Here is a 22,587-nt window from a genome sequence, read left to right on the forward strand (position 1 = left end):
AAAAACCACATAATAAGTTAAAAAAAAGTTTTAATCATTCTGTGGCTCACAAAACTTACCAGCTCCTTCTAAAAAATCTAAATAAACAAAGACACATTATAATAAATTGTAAAATCTCTCCTGGAACACACAAAAACATTGTTTTTTCCTTGTACCTTTAGCATGCACCGGGAAAATGAAATTCCAACATATGCAAAATTGGTGAATAAAAATGAATGACAGATTTATCCTTTGACAAATTTGTTTTCAACCACTTACCTGGAACCCACTAAGAACTACGGGAAAGTAATGAAAGAACAGAGAAGCCCAAGCAAAAGAAGCCCCAAAGGCCACACTTTTGACAAGGCCAGTCTCCAGAAATGCAAACCACCCTGTTCCTCATTTCCTGTGAACTGTGGCTGTCCAGATCCCAGGTCGTGTTACCACTGTTACGCTTCTCCCGCCCAAGGAAGTGACCGCAGCTGGCACTTGGTGAAGGAATTCTGGACCGAATTTGAAAACTCTGAAGTATAATGGAGCCCTTGTTAAGGATGGGGGTAGAACAAGGTGATGGAATTCTTATTCAGCTCCTTTCTGCCAGAGTTCGGTATCTAGAGCTACCATGCTAAGCATGACCAGGGAAAAGGCAAGGACAGGCTGTTTTGCTTTTTGAAGCAAGCCATTCTTGGTTTTTGACATCTGAAAACCCCTGCATTCCTTCCTGTGGACACACGACAGGCAGGTGGTGCATGGTGTGGCTGTGAGTCAGTTTATCGGTTGACATCCATCTGATCACTACCATGCAGCAAAGGGGAACTGCCCTCTTGCCAGAAAGCATTGGGGTGTGTTATCCTGACCAATATGAACCAGACTGGGGCCCCTCTTGTTTCTCCATGGAAGTGACAGAGCAACACTTTGCCTTTTTTTCTGTTGTGCACCGAGTATTTTTTTTAAGTCATTAATTAAAAAAAATAAATAAACTTGTAAGCAGAGGCTACCTACTACAGGGCCCGACTTGGCATCCATCCAGAAGGTCAGTTATGTACCAATACAGTGCAACCTCCCTGGTATTGCTGGCTGAACAGCCTGCACACCTGACTCAGGATCTGAGCTAGCAGTGGTTAAGCTTGCACTGCTGCCAAACTGCCAACCCCAGTTGGCAGGCTCACCATCCACTTGGTAACTAATCTAGAGATGGACACATGTTGTTATCAAATTTCATTTTTTCTTTTTCTTTCTTTCTTTTTTTTTTAGATAAGGTCTCACTGTCCGACAAGCTGGAATGCAGTGGCCTGGTCATAGCTCACTGCACCCTCAAACTCCTGGCCTCAAGCCATCCTCCTGCCTCAGCTTCCCAAAGCACCGGGATTACAGGTATGACCCACCACACCTGGCCTTAAAGTTTTTCTGTTATACCTGTCTCTTCCACTGTTAGAACATTGCTTTACTGAAAGCTGCGTGACACTTTCAAGGAGGTTTGTGGAGAGCTGCAGGTTCCTAAACAGCCTTTCTGTTTAGCCAAGCCTGAAGGCATTGGGATGAGTGGTAGAAGTACATGATCACATAGCTAGGGTCTGTACTAGGCACCTGGTTAAGTCTAACTTGGTTAAATTTAATGGAGCTGGAGGCGAGATTTGCTGTCTGAAAAGACACCATGAATAGTATATATTTCAAATACCCTTGTCCCCTACCCAGGACTTTTCTGGTCTTAATTTACTTGCTTTCAGAAAGGATCGGCAAAGATGCCCAGCAATAGGAAGCACAGAACCTCTTCAAAGAGAAATTCGATTTAGCCAGTTTAAAGTATGTACAAGTCGGCTGGGTGCAGTGGCTCGCCTGTAATCCAGCACTTTGGAAGGCCGAGGTGAGTGAATTGCTTGAGCTCAAGTGTTTAAGATCAGCCTGGACAACATGGCAAGACCCCGTCTCTCCTGAAAATACAAAAACTAGCTGGGCATGGTGGTACGTGCCTGGAGTCCCAGATACTTGGGAGAATGAAGTGGGAGGATCACCTAAGCCTGGAAGGTCGGGGCCACAGTGAGCCATGATCTTGCCACTGCACTGCAGCCTGGGTGACAGAGTGAGACCCTGTCTCAAAAAAAAAAAAAAATTATAACCCAGCATTTCATGTCCAGAAATCGATCACACTGATGGAGGACTGGGTGAGTCAACTCTAGCATATTGAGTGGCATACGAGACATACTGAGAAGAGTGAGCAATGCTCCTCAAGTTCAAGCTTTCAAACACCCAGTTCAGCGAGAATCTCATCATCGCTCAGGGGAGAGAGCATGACACCCCTCGGCTGGAGATTTGAGAAGATAATACACAAGGTTGATTCAGCGTTTTTATTTGTAAGCCATAAGCAAATATGTAATTCTTGACTGTGATTCTTTTGCTTGGGAACGAAGCCAGGGGAAGCCACTGTAGGTTTGGTGCTAGGAGGCCCTGCAGGCAGTTGCTCACCTCAGAAGACGGTCTGCAAAGAGGTGAAAGTCAGGGCACTTTCATACACTGGAAGGAAAGGCATGTGTCTTCCGGGGCTGCTGGCCATTGCAGACCCCAGGCCGAGACCCTCTGAAGGGCCAGTTTGCATGGGAAAGATTGCTGGAACATGGGGATGCCAATGTGTGCTACAAGCTTCATCTTCTTGGCTGGCTTCACGACGGGATCAGATGTGGTGGCGATTGTAGAGATAGGATGGGTACAAGCCGTCATAGTGCCACTGGCGCCACTGCTCCACAGCCTCCCGGCTCCTCTCTTCCTGCTCTGGGGCGGAAAGACAAAGCCACCTGTTAGGACAGGGGGACTCTGACCTGCCACTGAGCCCAGCAGCCATCAGCCAAACCCCTGCCCTGTGGTGACCTGCACTGAGAGTGCTAGTGAGCCTGGTGAGAGAAGGCCAGGGCTGGTGGGCATCCAGAGCATGTGAGCTGGCAGGCCCCGTATATAGGTCAGGCCCAGATGGGCGAAGGTCACAGGCAGGTGGAGACCAGGGCTGGGCATCTCAGGCTCTTCTGCCTGCACAGCCAGTGTAGGAGAGCAGAGGCTTATGCAACCCTGTTTCAAAGATGTAACAACCAAGACACAGGATGAAAAAGTAACAGCACAGTAGCAGGAATGGACTATTGGAAGGGCATGTAAGAAAAATAAGGGACTACAAAACATGCCTTGAAAACATGAAGGAAATCATTGTCGACTTGGAGGTTTTTCCTCCACACTGTTCTGAATTAATTTTCTTTTTCTTTCTTTCTTTCTTGTTTTGTTTTGAGACAGCGTCTCAGTCTGTCACCCAGGCTGGAGTGCAGTGGCATGATCATGACTCACCGCGGCCTCAACCTCCCAGGGCTCAGGCGATCCTCCCACTTCAGCCTCCTGTGCCACCACGCCTGGCTAATTTTTTAATTTTTTTGTAGAGATGGAATTTCACTGTGTTGTCCAGGCTGGTCTCCAACTCCTAGTCTCAAGCAACCCTCCTGCCTCAGCCTCCCAAAATGCTGGGAGTGGTTGGGTGGGGTGGCTCATGCCTGTAACCCCAGCACTTTGCAAGGCCGAGGCCGGTGGATAAGCTGAGGTCGGGAATTCGAGACTAACCTGGCCAACATGGTGAAACCCCATCTCTACTAAAAAACACAAAAATTAGCCAGGTGTGGTGACACACACCTGTAATCCCAGCTACTCGGGAGGCTGAAGTATGAGAATCACTTGAACCTGGGAGGTGGAGGATGCAGTGAGCTGAGATCATGCCACTGCACTCCAACCTGGGTGACAGTGAAATCCTGTTTCAAAAAAAGAAAAAGAAAGAAAAAGAAGGAAGGGAAGGGAAGAGAAGAGGGAAGGAAGGATGGAAGGAAGGAAGGAAGGAGGGAAGTGAAGAAGGAAGGAAGGAAGGAAGTGAAGGAGTAAGGAAGGAAGGAAGGAAGGAGGGAGGAAGGAAGGAAGGAAGGAAGGAAGGAAGGAAGGAAGGAAGGAAGGAAGGAAGGAAGGAAGGAAGGAAGGAAGGAAGGAAAAGAAAGAAAAGAAAGAAAAAAGAATATGCCCAAAAGAATTGAAAACAGGGGCACAAACGGATGCTTGCACGTGAATGTTCGCAGCAGCACTACTCGCAATAGCCAAGAGATCGAAACAACCCGTGTCCATCAACAAAGAAATGAATAAACAAAATGTGTGTAAAATTTCACCATAAAAAGGAATGAAGTTCTGGCACATGCTACAACATGGACAAACCTTAAAAATATTCTGTTGGCCGGGTGCGGTGGCTCAAGCCTGTAATCCCAGCACTTTGGCAGGCCGAGACGGGCGGATCACGAGTTCAGGAGATCGAGACCATCCTGGCTAACACGGTGAAACCCCGTCTCTACTAAAAAAATACAAAAAACTAGCTGGGGGTGGTGGTGGGTGCCTGTAGTCCCAGCTACTCTGGAGGCTGAGGCAGGAGAAGGGCGTGGACCCGGGAGGCGGAGCTTGCAGTGATCCGAGATCTGGCCACTGCACTCCAGCCTGGGCGACAGAGTGAGACTCTGTCTCAAAAAAAAAAAAAAAATTCAGTTAAGTGAAATAAGCCCAGATGCAAACAGATGAATATTGTGATTCCACTTAGATGACATGTCTAGAATGGGCAAGTTTTTGTTTTTGTTTTTGTTTTGACTCTAGCTCTGTCGCCCAGGCTGGAGTGCAGTGGCAGGATCTCGGCTCACTGCAACCTCTGCCTCCTAGGTTCCAAGCGATTCTCCTGCCTCCACCTTGAGTAGCTGGGATTACAGACACATGCCACCATGCCCGGCTAATTTTTGTATTTTTAGTAGAGCCGGGGTTTCACCCTGATGGCCAGGCTGGTCTCAAACTCCTGACCTCAAGTGATCTACCTGCGTTGGCCTCCTAAAGTGCTGGGATTACAGGCATAAGCCACTGCACCTGGCCTAGATTGGGCAAATTTACAGAAACAGGAAAAAAAAAGAGAGAGAGAGAGAGAGAGAGGTTACGAGAGGCTGCCGGGAGGGAGGAATGGCAAGTTATTGCTTAATGGATGCAGAGTTTCTGTTTGAGGCCATGCAAAGGTTTGGAAATAGCAGTGATTGTTGCACGGTGAATGTACTAAATGCTGCTGAATCGTATGCTTAAAAATAGTTTATGCTCAGCGTGGTGGCTCACACCTGTAATCCCAGCACTTTGGGAGGCCAAGCTGGTAGGACCGCTTGAAGCCAGGAGTTTGAGACCAGCCTGAGCAGTGTAGCAAGACATTCTCTCTACAAAAAAATAAAAAAAAATTAGCCAGGTGTGATGGCGCATGCCTATAGTCCCAGCTACTTGGGAGGCTAAGGCTAATGTGAGAGGATCACTTGAGCCCAGGAAGTTGAGGCTGCAGTGAGCTATGATCACGCCACTGCAGTCCAACCTGGGCAGAAGAGCAAAACCCATCTAAAAAAGAAAGGAAGGAAGGGAGGGAGAGAAAGAGGGAGAAAGGAAGGAAGGGAAAGAAAGAGAGAGGAAAGAAAAGAGAGAGAGAGAGAAAGAAAGAGAAAGAAGAAAGGAAGGAAAGAAAGAAGAAAGAAAGAAAAGAAAGAGAAATGAAAGAAAGAAAGAAAGAAAGGAAAGAAAGAGAAAGAGTTTAAATGGCAAGTTTTTATGTTATGTGTGTTTTACCCCATTTTTAAAATGCATTTGTCAAAGATGTTGGGAGGATGGGAAGTCCTAACAGAAGATGATGTCAAGAATTAAAGAACCAAGATGTCTTTCTCACCTCTGTTTCCTCAAACGTGGACCTCGCCAAGAAGCCCAGGAACCTGATTTTGGTACTATAGAGGTGAAACTGGCATCCTCTGTGGCAATGACCAACAGGACCGCCTGGTGGCGTCAGGGTATGAGGAATGAGAATGTTGCTTTGGTCCTTAGCACCCGTGAGAGCCGCGTGCTCAGGCCTAGTCTCACCTTGGCCCAGTTGGGTGCAGGGCCCAGTGACCAGGGCATGTTGAGGCACCACAGCTGCCAGGAGTGTTTCCTTCCTATGTGGGCACAGAGCTGGTGCTCCCCTTGGTGCTGAAAATCCCATTAGGTACTTGATAGCCCAGGGGCAGCCTGGAGCTCACAGAGCCAGGCCCAGGCCAGAGCTTTGTGTGTTCATCTTCAGCTCTTTCGGACATTTCTCAAGCCCAGTAGACCAGCTACTCTTTGCCAACCCTGAGAGTGCGGTTTTGACGTGGAAGTTGATTCAGCATCCCTTTTGTTGTTGTTTTTGTTTCTGAGACAAGTTCTCATTCTATTGCCCAAGCAGAGGTGCAGTGGTGCAATCATAGCTCACGGCAGCCTCCTGGGTTCCAGTGATTCTTCAGCCTCAGCCTCCCAAGTTGCTGGGACTACACGCATGCACCACCATGCCCGGCTAATTTTTAACAGAGACAGGGTCTCGTTATGTTGCCAGGGCTAAACACCTTGGCCTCCCAAAGTCCTGGGACTACAGGCTTGAGACGTGGTACCTGGTGGGCATCCTTTTATGAAGTTAAGTACTTTGGGGAGATGTCGAATATCCAACTGCTATCAGTAACCCTTAGGTGACTCGGGAGCGGGCTCAGGGGCTCACGCCTATAATCTCAGCACTGTGGGAGGCCAAGGTGGGCGGATCACCTCAAGTCGGGAGTTCAAGATCAGCCTGGCCAACATGGTGAAACCCCGTCTCTACTAAAAATACAAAAATTAGCAGGGCGTGGTGGCCTGTAATCCCAGCTACTCAGGAGGCTGAGTCAGGAGAATCACTTGAACCTGGGAGGTGGAGGTTGCAGTGAGCTGAGACCGCACCACTGCACTCCACCCTAGGCGACAGAGCGAGATTCCGTCAAAAAGAAAAAGAAAGAGTAGGTAACTTGGTTAGATAAGACAGCTAGCTGAAACCAGGGTCCTGACTGACAGGTATGTCAGGGGCCTCAGGGGAGGGCTTAGAAGTCAGACACCTTGAGCCCCAGGGATGGTTTCAGGCAAGCAAGACCCTGTGCAACATTGTGAGCCAAAGGCAAGGGAGAGGAAAGAAGATTGATATGATTTCCACCTTTTCCAAAACTCATCCTTAGGAGGCCAGGCCTGCTCCACCTTGTGACCCCTGCCTTGATGGAGCTCTGGGGAGACCCCCTTAGGGCTAGTCTGCTTTATTTTTCTCACTCACTCCATCCAGGGGCCAATTTGTGGATCAAAGAAGCTCTCCAAGACCTCTGTGCATTTGCTCATCCTTGATTTACAAGAACAGGAGCTTTGCTGGCAAATAAGCCTTGGGGTTCTAATGCTAGGGCTATCTACTGCCTACGTCTCCTTGGGTATTCACGTATCCTTTCTAAGCCTCAGTTTTTTATTTTTGATGTGAGTTTTTTGTTTGTTTGTTTGTTTGTTTGTTTTTGAGACAGGGTCTTGCTGTGTTGCCCAGGCTGGAGTGCAATGGCATGATCATAGTTACTCTAGCCTTGAACTCCCCAGGATCAAGCGATCCTCTCTCAACCACCCAAGTAGCTGGGACTACAGGCAGATGCCAGCAGCCCAGCTAATTTTCTCATTTTTGGTAAGATGGTGTCTCTCTATGTTGCTCAGGCTGGTCTCGAACTCCTGGGTTAAAGCCATCCTCCTGCCTCAGCCTCCAGAGTAGCTGGGCCTACAGGCACATGCCGCCATGCCCAGCTTATGTTTTTTAATTGAATTTTTTTTTCTTTTGTGGAGACAGGGCCTCGCTTAGTTGCCCAAGCTGGTCTTGAACTCCTGGCTTCAAGTGATGCTCCCACTTTAGCCTCCCAAAGTGCTGGGATTACAGGTGTGAGCCACGGTGCCCAGCCTGAGCCTCAGTTTTTGAAACCATGAGCTGGAAATTATAAGACCTGTCTCAGAGGCAGATTGTGAGGATTAGGTGGCCCCTTACAGTGCCCGGCAGAGCAAGGGCTCCAGGACAACAGCTTCTGGAACTGCATTCCCCAAAGGCCTGTGTTTTCTCCATCGGTGTGGGCAAGACCTAGGGCCTCCTGTCTCCCCCTCCTGTAAGAGGACCTGCAGGCGCCCAACCCTGCATCCCGAATTCATCACGAAAGGGAAAACAGTGAATGTTTTTCCATCTCCATGCTAGAGTTTTGGACCTAAAACATTTAAAACTGCTCAAAATAGAATACTATTTTAATAGTATGAGTCCAAATCACACTGAAGGAATTTTGAAGGCCACATTCTCAACTTTTAAATGCTTCTCCCCCAGCTGCCCACCAAGATAAACACATCTCAGCAGAAGCGTGTGCTTCCAAGCTGTCACAGCCTGAAGTTTTCCCAGTACGTTCCTAAGGAAGTTTGATTTGCCAGGATCCAAGCCCAACACCTGTTTGCAAGGCTCAGCCAGGTGCCACCTGCAGGGCAATGGGCACAGCCTGTAGCACTTGACCTGGGGTGATTTCCTTTTCACTAGGAGATGCCTTCCAAGGGTGCTGCCTCCCCAGTCCATCAGAGCCAACGGCCAGGAGAACTGAAAGAGCTGACTCTCTCCAACAAAGGCGACCTAAACTGGGGCCTCACGGCCAAGTTCACGTGCACCCAGGAAGTACCAGGTGATTTTCCTCAGGAGTATCACAATCGTGAAATTTGGAGAAAGACCAAATAAACAAATAAATAAACAGGGCTAGGTGCAGTGGCCCACGCCTATAGTCCCAGCACTTTGGGAGACTGACATGGACAGATTACTTGAGGTCAGGAGTTCGTGACCAGCCTGGCCAACATGGTAAATCCCTGTCTCTACCCAAAATACAAAAAATTAGCTGGGCGTAATGGTGCACACCTGTAATCCCAGCTACTCGGGAGGCTGAGACAGGAGAATCTCTTGAACTCGGAAGTGAAGTTTGTGGTGAGCTGAGATCATGCCACTGTACTCCAGCCTGGGCAACAGAACAAGACTCCGTGCCCCCCCCCAAAAAAAAAAAAAAGGAAAAGAAATACACACACATACACATATTCTCTAGTATACTGGTCTGATCCCCATTAAATGGTCTTAAGGATGTTTGGTGTGGATGACCCTTGAGGGTACTTCATAGACAGCAAAATTAAATTCCACCCCGTGGGAGGCTGTAGCTCAAAGGCAGGGCATCCTCTACCCGTGTCCCCAGCTGCACCATCCTCCACGGAGCTCTGGTGCAGCCAGCACTTTCTGAGAGCAGAGAGGAACCCTGTCTACTGAGGGGTTGAGGGCAGGAATGAAGTGTGCAGATTGCCTGGCCAAAGATACTGGTCTCTCTGGGCCTTTTTTTCTTTGAGACAGAGTCTGGCTCTGTTGCCCAGGCTGGAGTGCCGTGGTGTGATCTCGGCTTACTGCAATCTCCGCCTCCAAGTTTCAAGCAATTCGCCTGCCTCAGCCTCCCGAGTAGCTCAGACTACAGGTGTGCACCACCACGCCTGGCTAATTTTTTTGTATTTTTAGTAGAGACGGGGTTTCACCATGTTGGCCAGGGTAGTCTCAAACTCCTGACCTAGTGATCCGCCCGCCTCAGCCCCCGAAAACTCTTGGCCTCCCTGGGCCTTTCCTACTCTTTATTTTTTGCTAGTAAACAAAAGACCAAGGCTTAGTGAAGAGGATACAAATAGGAGAAGCATAAAGCCACAAGAAAACCATACAGAAATTTTCAGGGGATCTGATGTTTTTGGATGAGTTGGAGGCTGAAGATGGGCTGTAGATGTTGATGCTGGGGGTGGGGGTGAGAGGGTAGAAGGCAAGGTGTTTTCTGAGTTCAGTTTTCCTGGTTTGCTCTGCCAGGAAGTAAAGAGGCTGAGTACATTGAATAGGTCAATGAAGGTCTTGATTTTCCAGGATGGAGAAGGACCTGGAGCCAGGACATTGACGTGGATATAAGGCACCTGTGAGTGAGTTTGGAATCTGCCCAATATGATCCTACCAAGGAACTTAAGCCTAAGTTCTCGTGCTTAGACGGAGAACACAGACCGGCACGGTGATGCCCAAGTAGGAGGAGGGAGGGAAAGGAGTTTTATATCCACGCAGTCAGCAAACAGTTGCCCCATCCCCACAGTCCCCAGGCCAATGGGAATAAGGGTATTCTGTCCCCTTCCACACCTTCTCAAGTTCTGTGTAGCCATTTTTCTCCCTTCTTTTTTTTTTTTTTTTTTTTTTTTTTGAGATGGAGTTTCGTTCTTGTTGCCCAGGCTGGAGTGAAGTGGCACAATCTTGGCTCACTGCAACCTCTGTCCCCGATTTCAAGTGATTCTCCTGCCTCAGTCTGTGGAGTAGCTGGGATTACAGGTGCGCGCCACCACGCCCAGCTAATTTTTGTATTTTTAGTAGAGATGGGGTTTCGCCATGTTGGCCAGGCTGGTCTCGAACTCCTGACCTCAGGTGATCCACCCGCCTCGGTCTCCCAAAGTGCTGGGATAACAGGCACGAGCCACTGCGCCTGGCCCTCCCTTTTTCAAGGCTCTCGTGGATATGAATTGAAAGTAGACCTTCCCTTTCCTCCCTCCTCCAATGAAAAGTTCAATACCAGCCTGGCCAACATGGAGAAACCATGTCTTTACTAAATATACAAAAATTAGCTGGGGGCGTCTGTAATCCCAGCTACTCTGGAGGCTGAGGCAGGAGAATCGCTTGAACTTGGGAGGTGGAGGTTGCAGTAAGCTGAGATCGCACCACTGCATTCCAATCTGGGCAACAGAACAAGACTCCGTCTCAAAAACACACACACACACACACAAAAAGTTAGGTAGAAGAAGAGAAAACAAACCATGTGATTTCTCCCCAAAGCTCCACCTCCCTGAAGACACTGACTGAAGAGCTCTTACCATCGTTTTGTTCCTCCACAAAGTTCTCAAATTCATTCCTTTGTTCCTCGTAATATTCTCTCCGCAGCTCGTCGGCCCGAAGCTTCTGCCTGTTTTCCGCTGTGAAAGGAAAAGAAGCAAGAGTTGCCCCCCACGAATGAGGACATTTAGGGGCACACACTTAGGGAAACACAGCTCGTCTGAGAAGTCACATCTGGTTGAGGGGTGAGTGGTTTGTGGGAGATTGTGGTTGGAGACTTCCCTGAAATTATTTACTCCTTACATAGACTTTAAAATTTGAAGGTGATTGCCGGATCCAGCTGCCTCATTTGCAGGTGAGAAGACAGAGGCCCCAAAGAGTAAAATGGTTTAGCTCTGCTGATAAAGTTGGTGGTGTATCCAAGTATACCAGGCCACTAGGAAACCAGAAATCCCATGCTGAGAAATGAATTCCGTAAAGGAATAATCCAACTTCATCTCACAGCCATGCAACATTTTCAAACACTTATCACAGCCAGGATGTAGGCTAAGCACTGGAATTAAAAAGCCAAGTAACAAAGATTCCATCCCTCCAGCCAAGTATGGTGGCTCACGCCTATGAGCTTAGCTACTTGGGAGGCTAAAGCAGGAGGCTAAAGCAGGAGGGTTGCTGGAGGCCAGGAGTTCAAGGCCGCAGTGAGCTATGATTGCGCTGCTGCACTCCACCCTAGGCAACAGAGCGAGACCCTGCCTCAAAAAATAAATAAATAAAATCCTTCCCTCTGCTTAAGAGACCTATAGTTCACTAAGGAGAAAGATATAAGACAAGTTCTACCAAGCATTACAGCTGTTGGAATAAAAATTCCCGGTTGTCTGGAGGAAACGATGTAAAGGTCTCTCCTTTCAAGGTATTTCCCCCAACACGAGCTTCAACTGGAGAAACCCAAGAAGCCAGGGAGGCCACGTCTAGGGCAAGAAGAACCGGTCCCTCAGCATGCCTCACAGTCTCACAGTGGGATTCCCCTCACACCAAATGAGGGAGACGGAGGTACTGGTTTTTTGCCCCATCAACTCTGATGTGCAAGAGGAGGCTGGGGGATGATGAAGGAAGCAGAGAAAGGGGAAAGTCATGGTTCCCTATCCCCCAACCCACATTACAGAGGTGCTGGGAGAAGCAACGAAAAGTCTTTGCAAAATGATAATATTGGAAGCCATCTCAGGCCAGGCGCGGTGGCTCATGCCTGTAATCACAGCACTTTGACAGGCCAAGGCAGGCGGATCGCTTGAGGTCAGGAGTTCAAGGCCAGCCTGGCCAACATGGCGAAACCCCGTCTCTACTAAAAATACAAAAATTAGCCGGGTGTGGTGGCGGGCGCCTATAATCCCAGCTACTTGGGAGGCTGAGGCAGGAGAATTGCTTGAACCGGGGAAGTGGAGGTTGAGATCGTGCCACTGCACTCCAGCCTGGGCGACAGAGCAAGACTCTGTCTCAAAATAAATAAATAAGCAAACAGAAACCATCTCAAATCCTTCTTGGAAGTAAGACGCTTACGTTAATGAATTATATAAATACTAGTTGTTTCTGTTACTTTTTTATTATTTAAGTTAACTCAGATTAAAAATCAAGTTAACTGTGAACTGGGCTTAGTGCAGATTCCAGACGTCTGGAATGTTTCTTCCCAAATGTCTGCCGTTACCTACTTAGTTGCAAGAAACTTGAGTCTGTCAGGAGGGGTTGGTTATCCCATCCATACCCATGCCCCACCTCTCACTCAGCATCCACACATTTCTCAGAGGAGATTCAGGCTCAGAGACATGCATGACCTAACAGAGGTCACACAGCAGGTTGGGGGAGAGCTAGGACACCAGGCTCCCACACGCCACTGCCAGCTCAGCTTCCCTCTTCCCACCCACTGTGGGTCCTGATGTTGCTCCAAGTGCCAGAAAGCCGTGGTGGGAGGTGCGGGGGCTTAGGGTTTAGGAAGCGGGTACTTAGTAAGTCACTGCCAATTCCTAAAAAAACATTCTCTGTCCCCTGTGTACTCAGGACAGGAAATAATATTCCCAAATGGCCTTTTCAGAGGTGCCACAAACTGGAGCTTTGAGGTTATGAATAGTAACAATTTAATCCTCAGGACAAGATAGTAATTTTATACTATGCATCATTCTGTGCATTGTGTACGTTCCTTTTCAAGAACATGCATTCATCACACTCTCTTTTCACCCTTTATCCCAGAGGCAAAGAGATGTCAGATGCCTGTCTCCTGGTTCCAAATTCAAGTTGATTGAAGTGTCTGTCACCTGCCCTTTATCCAACCTGAGGGATCGCTGGGCACTGCCCTCCTGCCATCCACAGGAGTTGACCGGGTGACAACAGATGCGTTCACACATCTGGGTGTTCACCAGGCTGTCCTGCACCTCCCACGACTAATAGACACACCGAGCTTCTGTCCCAGGTGAGGAGCTTCAGGTTAAATGGTGTACTCATTGTTTGGAGTTGGCTTAAGGGGACAGAAGAGGATGTGCGCGGTGGCTCATGCCTGTAATCTCAGCACTTTAGGAGGCCGAAGCAGGTGGGTCACCTGAGGTCAGGAGTTCTAGACCAAAATTAGCCAGGCATGGTGGCAAGCGCCTGTAATCCCAGCTACATGGGAGGCTGAGGCAGGAGTATTACCCGAACCTGGGAGGTGGAGGTTGCAATGAGCCAAGATCCTGCCATTGCACTCCGGCCTGGGTGACAGTGAGACTCCAGCTCAAAAAAAAAAAAAAAAAAAAAAAGAGGACAGAAGCTATTTGCCTGGCCTAAAATCATGCATTTCTCCTGGAAGTCTGTCAGAAGATTGCTTTTTCAATTTTGATCAAGAACAGTCCAGCTTCCCTCCCAAGCTTTCAGTGCTTCTTGACATTGACCAACTTTTAAATATCAAGTTGTATGAGGCCTGGAGGTTTTCCTAGCATTGTTATGCTTATCAGAATTTTTTTTTTTTTAAGAAATTTCATCTCCAAGCATTTCTATCTCTGTTCTTCCCATCATTTGAAAACAGTCCTGTTGTTTTTACCAAGCAAATCACCTTGCTGAGTGCCCTGAATACAAAGAGTTCATTCACGCACGGGCACGAGGAGGAAAGACTTAAGCCAGAGACTTGGGCGGTAGGGTCTGAGCTCAGCGTCTTGGAAGAAGCAGATTCGGGAGGAGAAACTCAAATGCCCTCAGGGGCTGACAGGTCAAAGGCATGAGGACCCTGAAGCCGGGACTCCACAGGCCCTACAGCAGGCTGTGCAGACAGGCTCACCCCAGTGCACTGAAAATGAAAACTTAAAAAAAACTCTGCCGGTTGAACACAGCTCTTTCAGAGGCTTGTAAATAAGGAAATTAGGACCAGAGGGAGGAAGTAGCCAAGGCCACTTAGCAGCACAGCTGTCCCCAAACCCACATTTCTTAGCACCCAGTGTCCTGTGCCTTCCCGTTGTGTGAAGCTGTTGCTTTTACACGGAAGGTGTGCTGTGCCAGTACTCGCAAAGCCCACACTGATGTGTGGAGCTCCTCCAGACCGGAACATAGATTTCCCTCCCTACACCTTTCTGAAATAGAATGCATTTTATCCCTGTTAGGTGCATTTAAGGTAGTAATCTAACATAGCCAAGAAGCGGGACAAAAGGACCTGTCTCCAAGTATCTTTGCAGAGGTGGGGCCTCCTTACCCTGACAAAGTATTCAATCCAATGTACGACCTACAGTCAGGAAATAGGGTGTAATTTCTCATTCAGAGCTGCAGTCCCTTTGAAACCCAAGGATCTGGGGTGAGCCCTTGGTGTCTGGTTGCATCCTACCGCCTGGCTGACTGTGGGAGAGGAGGAGCTGGGACGTGCAAGCAGAGGTGGTGATGGGGGGGATCCCTCCAGCATCCTTACCATTGACCTCATCTCGGGACTTGGGGGACCGCTTGCCGCGCCTCTTGAGGAAATTCGAGGCATCTGATTCCTGCATGAAAATCCTCTGTTTTGCATCTGAAACCCAGGAGAGGCCTGTTACCAGCAGCATGGGGATGCCCTGGCTGCTGCTTCACTGGCTGCACCTGCCCTGCCCCGTGGGTGGCCCCTGCACTCACCTTCACTCGCCTCTTCTTTCGCCGCCTGTGTGGTGCCCACAGATGCACCGGTTCCCTCTCTCAGCACTGCAGGAAAAGGGCACAGAGTGAGGCTGCAGCATCAGAGGGGAGCCCGGACCCTGAGCTGAGCCCCCATCCTGCTTTCCAGGCTAAGCGTCCTGTCAGGCCCTGGCAGGGGGCCCGTGGTGTCTCACATACCAGCTGCAGAGCCAGTCTCCCCAGGAACCCACCAAGCAAGTTAGCTTGAGTTTTCTTTCTATTTTGTTTCTTTCTTTACTTTTTTTTTTTTCTGTATTACATTGTGTTCTACACACACACACACAAACACATACACCCACACACACACACACCGCTTAACAATAAGCATACCCCTTTTTACCTGCATCTCCTGAGCAGCCTTACCTGTGCCTGGCAAGTCTCCCTTACCATGTAACTAACACCCTCTGCCTTGACCCTCCCGTACTCACTAGACAGGAGCACCACGGCGGAGAAGCAAGACAGCAGGAGGGCCTGTCTCCAAGTCATCTTTGCAGAGGTGGGGACTCCGTCCAGGACCCACAGGGCAGACCAGGCGTCCTGCACCCTCCCAGGTCCTCACTTCTGAGGCAGGCAGCCCAGGTGAGAGGGAGGAGGGGGGAGGGAAGAGAGAGGGAGAGGCAGGAGGCTGGGATGCCACTGGAGGAGAGGAGGAGGGGGCCGGGCTGCCCTCTCTATTGGCTGCTCCTGGACGGAGCACCAGAGATGTTTTTGGCACCTGGCAAACGTCTCCAGAAGCAGAGCTTGTAGTTAGGGCCCTGGCTGAGACGGTCTTGGAGTGGCCTTTCCAATGTCTGTGTCTGGGGATCTGCTGCTGGGAAGGCTCATCCTAATAGTCAGGGTTCCAGAGACCAAGGGCTGTGTCAAGGAGGTCCTGGCACCTGCTCCAGGGACGTTAGGGCCCTGGTCCTCAGGGTTGAAGCATGGGTGGGGACGAGGAGGAAGAGGGGATCAATGGGGGAGTTTTGATCCAAATGTCAGGCAAGGAGGGCCCATAATGACTGGAACACCCATCAGGGCGACACACGTGTGGGTCATGCTGACAGTGACCAGAGAACAGCTAACCTGATACGCTGCTCCCAGCTGATGCTCACTGCCAAGCCAAACACAAACCCCTGGGACCACGTGTCCCAGAGCCCTTTAAAGACAGCAAGGCCAAGAGGCCAAGTCCTCTCAGCTAGCACATTCTATATCCTAGTTGTGATGGGGGGGAGACAAATGTTTTATGGCCTCCTTGTGTGGCACGTGGGGGGCAATGGTGATATGCCAGCAAGTTTACAAGTTTCCCTATAGACCCAAGGAAGTCATTGGTCAAGCTGGGAGCAGGACACACGGCTCGTGACGCTGATTCAGTCTGGATGGAGACCTGGTATTTGCTAAGTGGACAGCTCCTGTCAGACTTAATCTCATGGGGGGACTTCTAGACACCATTGTCATGGAGACAGACCCTATTTCTGTGGCCCGAGAGGAGAAATACTATCTGGATGCTCCAGGATGCTCTGGCTCAGCACTAGAGAACTGGGTCTTTCACAGAGAAATAAGGAACCAGAAAAAAATTCAGAAATGTGGTCCTGACTCACGGGACTCTCACTTTCCCCACTCATCTGTGTCAACACAGTCAGCTCCGAGGGATGTCAAAGGAGTTAAAATTTTTTTTTTAAACCGTCACTCTCTTGCCCAACACACAAGCGTTCACATCATATCTACAGCATTTCCTTCTTTTTGCTCCCGAGACCTGAGGAAGGATGTTCATCTATATTCTCCACGAGGCTCCTGGAGGCTGAGTTCTGACAGTCCCCTGGTTCCAAGGTCACAATTTGCCCTTTGGTACAATCCTTACTTCATCCCTACCAAATGGGGGACTCTCAGGGACATCATTAGTCCTCTGAGAATGAAGTGAAATGAAATAACACAATATATTATTTATTTATTTATTTATTTATTTATTTATTTATTTATTTATTGGAGACAGGGTCTTGCTTTGTTGCCCAGGCTGGAGTGCAGTGTTGCAATCATAGCTCACTGTAGCGTTCACCTCCCCAGCCTCGAGTGATCCTTTCCTGCTCAGCCTCGGAGTAGCTGGGACTACAGGTGCCACCACACCTGGCTAATTTTTTTTTTTTTTTTTTTTTTTTTTGAGACAGAGTTTCACTCTTGTTGCCCAGGCTGGAGTGCAATGGCGCAATCTCGGCTCACTGCAATGTTCGTCTCCCGGGTTAAAGCAATTCTCCTGCCTCAGCCTCCTGAGTAGCGGGGATTACAGGCATGCACCACCATGCCCAGCTAATTTTGTATTTTTAATAGAGATGGGGTTTCTCCGTGTTGGTCAGGCTGGTCTTGAACTCCTGACCTCAGGTGATCCATCCACCTTGGCCTCCCAAAGTGCTGGGATTCCAGGCGTGAGCCACTGTGCCCGGCCTACACCTGGTAAATTTTTAAATTTTTTGTAGAGACAGGGTCTCCCTATGTTGCCTAGGCTGGTCTCAAACTCCTGGGCTCAAGCATTCCTCCTACCTTAGCCTCTCACAGTGCTGAAATTACAGGCATGAGCTACCATGCCCAGCCAACTATATATTCATAATACGAGGTATATTAATGGGCTTTTGAATGTTTGTTTCAAGTTAACATTTATAAGTGGGCCATGGCATCCTCTGTGACTTTATTTACATGAACACCTCTCACCAAGAGTCATTTCAACTTTACATGAGTTATGCCCTCAGTTCCTGGTAGACCAAGTGGTGTATTGAGTCAATGCCATTATCAACACTCAACAAAGTTAAACAGGCAAAAAAGGCTTCATTCAAGACTTGTGCAATCAGCCAGGCATGGTGGCTCACGCTTGTAATCCCAGCACTTAGGGAGGCCAAGGCAGGAGGATTGCTTGAGCCCAGGAGTTCGAGACCAGCCTGGGCAACATAGTGAGACCCTGTCTCTATTTTAAAAATAATAATAATAAAAGAGTTGTGCAATAGAGGAGAGAACCTGGGCTCGATTCTGCTGAACCAAGGAGCTGGAGTGGTTTAAAGAGCTGCAGGGGTAGGTAATCATAGGCCACTATGTTTGCTAATTGGTCTTCACAACTCAGAGTAAGGTGTCCGCTGAATTTATGCCCCTACCTTTCCACAGAGATCAGGAGATAGGGTGCTACCTCCTTCGATGTTTGCTTTTCAAAAAATGACCCCAGCCACCTGTGGTGGTGCATGCCTGTAATCCTAGCACTTTGGGAGGCCGAGGCAACAGGATTGCTTGAGCCCAGGAGTTCAAGGCCAGCCTGGGCAACAGAGGGAGAGCTTGTCTCTACAAAATATCAAAAAATTAGCAGGGTATGGTGACACATGCCTGTAGTCCCAGCTCCTCAGGAGGCTGAAGTGGGAGGATCACTCCTCCTCAAGGAGGTTGAGGCTGCAGGGAGCTGTGATCACACCACTGCACTCCAACCTGGGTGACAGAGTGAGACCCTGTCTCAAAAAAAAAAAAAATTATCCTTAGGTTGGTCCTTAAGAAAGACATTTACTGGGTTGTAAAGCTGAAAGATGCGTATATTTCAAAAGGTCAGAGAAAGAATTTGCAATTGCAAGTTTCTTTCTTTTTAATTTTCATTTTTCTTTATTTTTATTTTATTTTATTTTATTTTAGACAGAGTTTCACTCTGTCCCCCAGGCTGGAGTGTGGTGGCGCAATCAGGTCTCATTGCAGCCTCGAACTTCTGGGCTCAGGGGATCCTCCCACCTCAGCCTCCCGGGTAGCTGGGACAACAGGTGCATGCCATCACGCCCGGCTAATTTTTTAAAAATTACTATTTTTAATAAGAGATAAGGTCTTGCTGTGTTGCCCAGGCTGGTCTCAAACTTCTGAGCTCGTGCAATCTTCCTTGTCTCGACCTCCCAAAGTGCTGAGACTACCCACATGAGCCACCATGCCTGGCTACAATTCCAAGTTTTCTAAAGTGATTGTGACGAGAAAAGGGAGGTCAGGGGCCTACAGCTGGGAAGAAGCCTTCTAAAGTTTAGCCAGACCAGGGAGAATGGTAACGTCATCTTGGTTATCTAAGTCAGTTCTTCGCAATGCACCCCAAATTTCACTCTTCTGCTTGAGAAAGACCTTAAGCCCGGTGATACATAAACTTGCAAATTTCAGGCTCCTGGATGTGTGCTTTCTTATGACTAGCCCATTGAAATGAGCTCATCAATGTTGTCTTTCAATGCTTTCATACCAGAGCACTTTGGTTGATGAATTCAGCAAACATTTATGAAGCATCTGGTCTGTACCAGCACCATATTAGGTATGAACAAGATGGCAACATCCCCTCAGAGAGATACCACAGCACTGAAGGAGATGGGTGAATTAATGAACATTTTAAATACGATGTGAGGCCAGGTGCGGTGGCTTATGCCTGTAATTCCAGCACTTTGGGAGGCCATGGTGGGCGCATCACCTGAGGTCAGGAGTTCGAGACCAGCCTGGCCAACAGGGCAAAACCCCGTCTCCACTGATAATACAAAAATTAGCCGGGTGTGGTGGCACATGCCTGTAATCCCAGTTACTCGGGAAGCTGAGGCCGGAGAATCGCTTGAACTCGGGAGGTGGAGGTTGCAGCGAGCCAAGATCCTGCCACTGCACTCCAGCCTGGGCGACAGTGGGAGATTCCATCTAAAATAAATAAATAAATAATAAATAAATAAATCTAATGTGAGAGTTCCTCAAAATAGTAAATAGAGTTACACATGACCCAGGAATTCCACTTGTAGATATCTACTCTAGAAATGAAAATATCTACTGTAGATGTGAAAACATACGTCCACACAAATACTTGTACACAAATGTGCACATCAGCATTATCCATGATCGACAAAAGACAGAAACAACCCAAAGTCCGTCACCTGATGAATGGATAAACATGTGGTATATCCATACAATGGAGTATTGTTCAGCCATAAAAAGGGATGAGGACGCTGGGCGTGGTGGCTCACACCTATAATCCCAGCACTTGGGAGGCTGAGGCAGGTGGATCACCTGAGGTCAGGAGTTCAAGACCAGCCTGGTCAACATGGTGAAACCCTGTCTCTACCAAAAATACAAAAATTAGCTGGGCATGGTGGCGGGCGCCTGTAGTCCCAGCTACTCAGGAGGCTGAGGCAGGAGAATTGCTTAAATCCAGGAGGCGGAGGTTTCAGTGAGCCAAGATTGTGCCATTGAACTTCAGCCTGGGTGACAAGAGCAAAGCTTCATCTCAAAAAAAAAAAAAGGGGGCGATGAGGTATGGATGCATGCTACAACTGGATGTGCCTCGACAACATTATGCTGAGTGAAAGAAACCAGTCACAAAAGGCTGCAGGTTTCAGGATTCTATTTACATGAAATGTCTAGAATAGGCCAATCCCCAGAGACAGACCAAAGATTAAGTGATTGTCCAAGGCTTTGAGGTTAGGAAATATGGGGAGTGAGTGTTAATTTGCATGGGGTTTCTTTTTGGGGTGATAAAAATGTTGTAAAATCGATCGTGGTGATGGTTGCACAATTTTGTGAATATACTAAAAACCATTGAATGGTACACTTTATTTATTTATTTTTTGAGAAAAAATAATAATCCTGGGAATACAGGCACGTGCCACCGTGCCCGGCTAAGTTTTGTATTTTTGTAGTTATGGGGTTTCACCATGTTGGCCAGGCTGGTTTTGAACTCCTGACCTCAGGCAATCCACCTGCCTCAGCCTCCCGTAGTGCTGGGATTACAGGGGTGAGCCACCACGACTGGCCGAATGGTACACGCTTTAAATGGGTGAATTGCATGGTACGTTGATTGTATCTCAGAAAAAAAGTTACAAAATATACATTTATATATATAAATATATATATCCCGGCCTATAATCCCAGCACTTTGGAGAGCTGAGACAGGTGGATCGCCTGAGGTCAGGAGTTCGAGACCTGCCTGGCCAACATGGTGAAACCCTGTCTCTACTAAAAACACAAAAATTAGCTGGGTGTGGTGGTGCGAACCTGTAATCCCAGCTACTTGGGAGGCCGAGGCAGAAGAATTGCTTGAACCCGGGCGGCAAAGGTGGCAGTGAGCCAAGATTACACCACTGCACTCCAACCTGGGCAACAGAGTGAGACTCCATCTCAAAAATAAATAAATAAATAAATAAAAATAGGGTGGAGGAGAGTAAGCTAGTCATGAAAAGGGAGAGTAGGTGGCTCCATTGTCCTGGAAGATCACCTGGAATGGATAGGATTTAATTGTCCTGAGAAAGAATCATGGAGACAGGTCTTGGGGAAAGGGCATTAAAATATCATTGGTGGCCGGGCGCGGTGGCTCAAGCCTGTAATCCCAGCACTTTGGGAGGCCGAGACGGGTGGATCACGAGGTCAGGAGATCGAGAGACGATCCCGGCTAACACAGTGAAACCCCGTCTCTACTAAAAAATACAAAAAAATAGCCGGGCGAGGTGGCGGGCGCCTGTAGTCCCAGCTACTCGGGAGGCTGAGGCAGGAGAATGGCGTAAACCTGGGAGGCGGAGCTTGCAGTGAGCTGAGATCCGGCCACTGCACTCCAGCCTGGGTGACAGAGCAAGACTCCGTCTCAAAAAAAAAAAAAAAAAAAAAAAAAAAAAAAAAAATATATATATATATATATATCATTGGTTCTTTTACTCTTTGAGTGACAAAAAACAGCCTCAGCCTTTGGGGGAGAGGGTAAGGAGGGTTGAGGAGGAAGAGGAGGGACGGAGGGGTGACTTCAGCCAGGGGTGAGGACCTTGGGCAGGTCTCCGCCAGGAGTCACTGGGATGCTTGCCCATGGAACCGGAAGGAGCTCATCACTAAGACTACTGACAGTCCAACACCTTAGGCTTGAGACTGTGAACTGGGAGTCGCCTGGGACTTCTCTCTCCCCAAAGAAATGCAGTGAAAATCTTTGCCCTGCAGCCCTCGCGTAACCACAGCAGAGGACCCGGCCTCCTCTATTTAACCTTCACCTCTGAGGCCTGCTTTGCCAACATGGCGGCCTGTGCCCTGGTGGCCTGAGTGTCTGGCTGGGACCCCCATACCTCCCCACTGCTCAGCAGCTTCTGGCCTTTTGACCCAAGAACCTGAATCACTGCCGATTTTCTGAGCTGCCCCAGGCCTGAGAGTGGTGCTCTGGTGCCCAGCTCTATCGGTCCACCACTGCCCTCATCTCCATTGCTGGGACGTAGACCCGTCAGGGACCTAAAGAGCATCTGGGCCCAGTGGGCCAGAGCCCCGCTCCTGAAGATGACACTCGGGGATGAGAAGCCCACCCTAATGGCTCCCGTCTCTAGGATATGAGGACTGGCCAGACGTAGTGGCTCACAGGAAGCTGAAGCAGGAGGATCACTTGAGCCCAGGAATCCAAAACCAACCTGGGCATCACAGTGAGACCACCCCTCTCTCCCTTCTGGTCTCTACAAAAAAATTTAAAAATTAGCTGGGCACAGTGACTCACACCTGTAATCCCAGCACTTTGGGAGGCTGAGGAGGGCAGATCGCTCACACACAGGAGTTCAAGACCAGCCTGGGTAACCAAGTGAGACCACATCTCTACAGAAAATACAAAAATTAGCTGGGCGTGGTGGTGTACACCTGTAGTCCCAGCTACTTGGGAGGCGGAGCAGAGGATCACTTGAGCCTGGGGAGCAGAGGTTGCAGTGAGCTGTGATTTCACCATGGCACTCCAGTCTGGGTGATAGATCCAGAACCTG

At 48.7% G+C, this 22,587-nt stretch overlaps 3 protein-coding genes across 3 annotated transcripts in view; 2 read left to right on the forward strand and 1 right to left on the reverse strand.

Moving 5' to 3' along the window:
- MCM10 (minichromosome maintenance 10 replication initiation factor) overlaps positions 1 to 1,580 on the forward strand; it is a 61,295-nt gene extending 59,715 nt beyond the window's left edge. The window contains exon 19 of the mRNA XM_050803211.1: positions 1,234 to 1,580. Within this exon, the coding sequence (XP_050659168.1) occupies positions 1,234 to 1,237 (4 nt within the window). The 3' untranslated portion in view covers positions 1,238 to 1,580. The remainder of the gene's footprint in view (positions 1 to 1,233) is intronic.
- Positions 1,581 to 2,310: 730 nt separating this feature from the next.
- Positions 2,311 to 22,587, reverse strand: part of UCMA (upper zone of growth plate and cartilage matrix associated) — a 45,136-nt gene continuing 24,859 nt past the window's right edge. The window contains exons 2-6 of the mRNA XM_050803290.1: positions 15,301 to 15,437; positions 14,834 to 14,899; positions 14,637 to 14,732; positions 10,768 to 10,866; positions 2,311 to 2,745 (exon numbers count right to left, since the gene is read on the reverse strand). Coding sequence (XP_050659247.1) covers positions 2,648 to 2,745; positions 10,768 to 10,866; positions 14,637 to 14,732; positions 14,834 to 14,899; positions 15,301 to 15,358 — 417 coding nt within the window. The 5' untranslated portion in view covers positions 15,359 to 15,437 and the 3' untranslated portion in view covers positions 2,311 to 2,647. The remainder of the gene's footprint in view (positions 2,746 to 10,767; positions 10,867 to 14,636; positions 14,733 to 14,833; positions 14,900 to 15,300; positions 15,438 to 22,587) is intronic.
- The window catches only part of PRPF18 (pre-mRNA processing factor 18), a 387,690-nt gene continuing 381,378 nt past the window's right edge, over positions 16,276 to 22,587 (forward strand). The window contains exon 1 of the mRNA XM_050803268.1: positions 16,276 to 16,285. The gene's annotated coding sequence lies outside the window, so the exon portion shown is untranslated. The remainder of the gene's footprint in view (positions 16,286 to 22,587) is intronic.

This window comes from Macaca thibetana, chromosome 9 (assembly GCF_024542745.1).
Source record: "Macaca thibetana thibetana isolate TM-01 chromosome 9, ASM2454274v1, whole genome shotgun sequence".
Lineage (NCBI taxonomy): Eukaryota > Metazoa > Chordata > Mammalia > Primates > Cercopithecidae > Macaca > Macaca thibetana.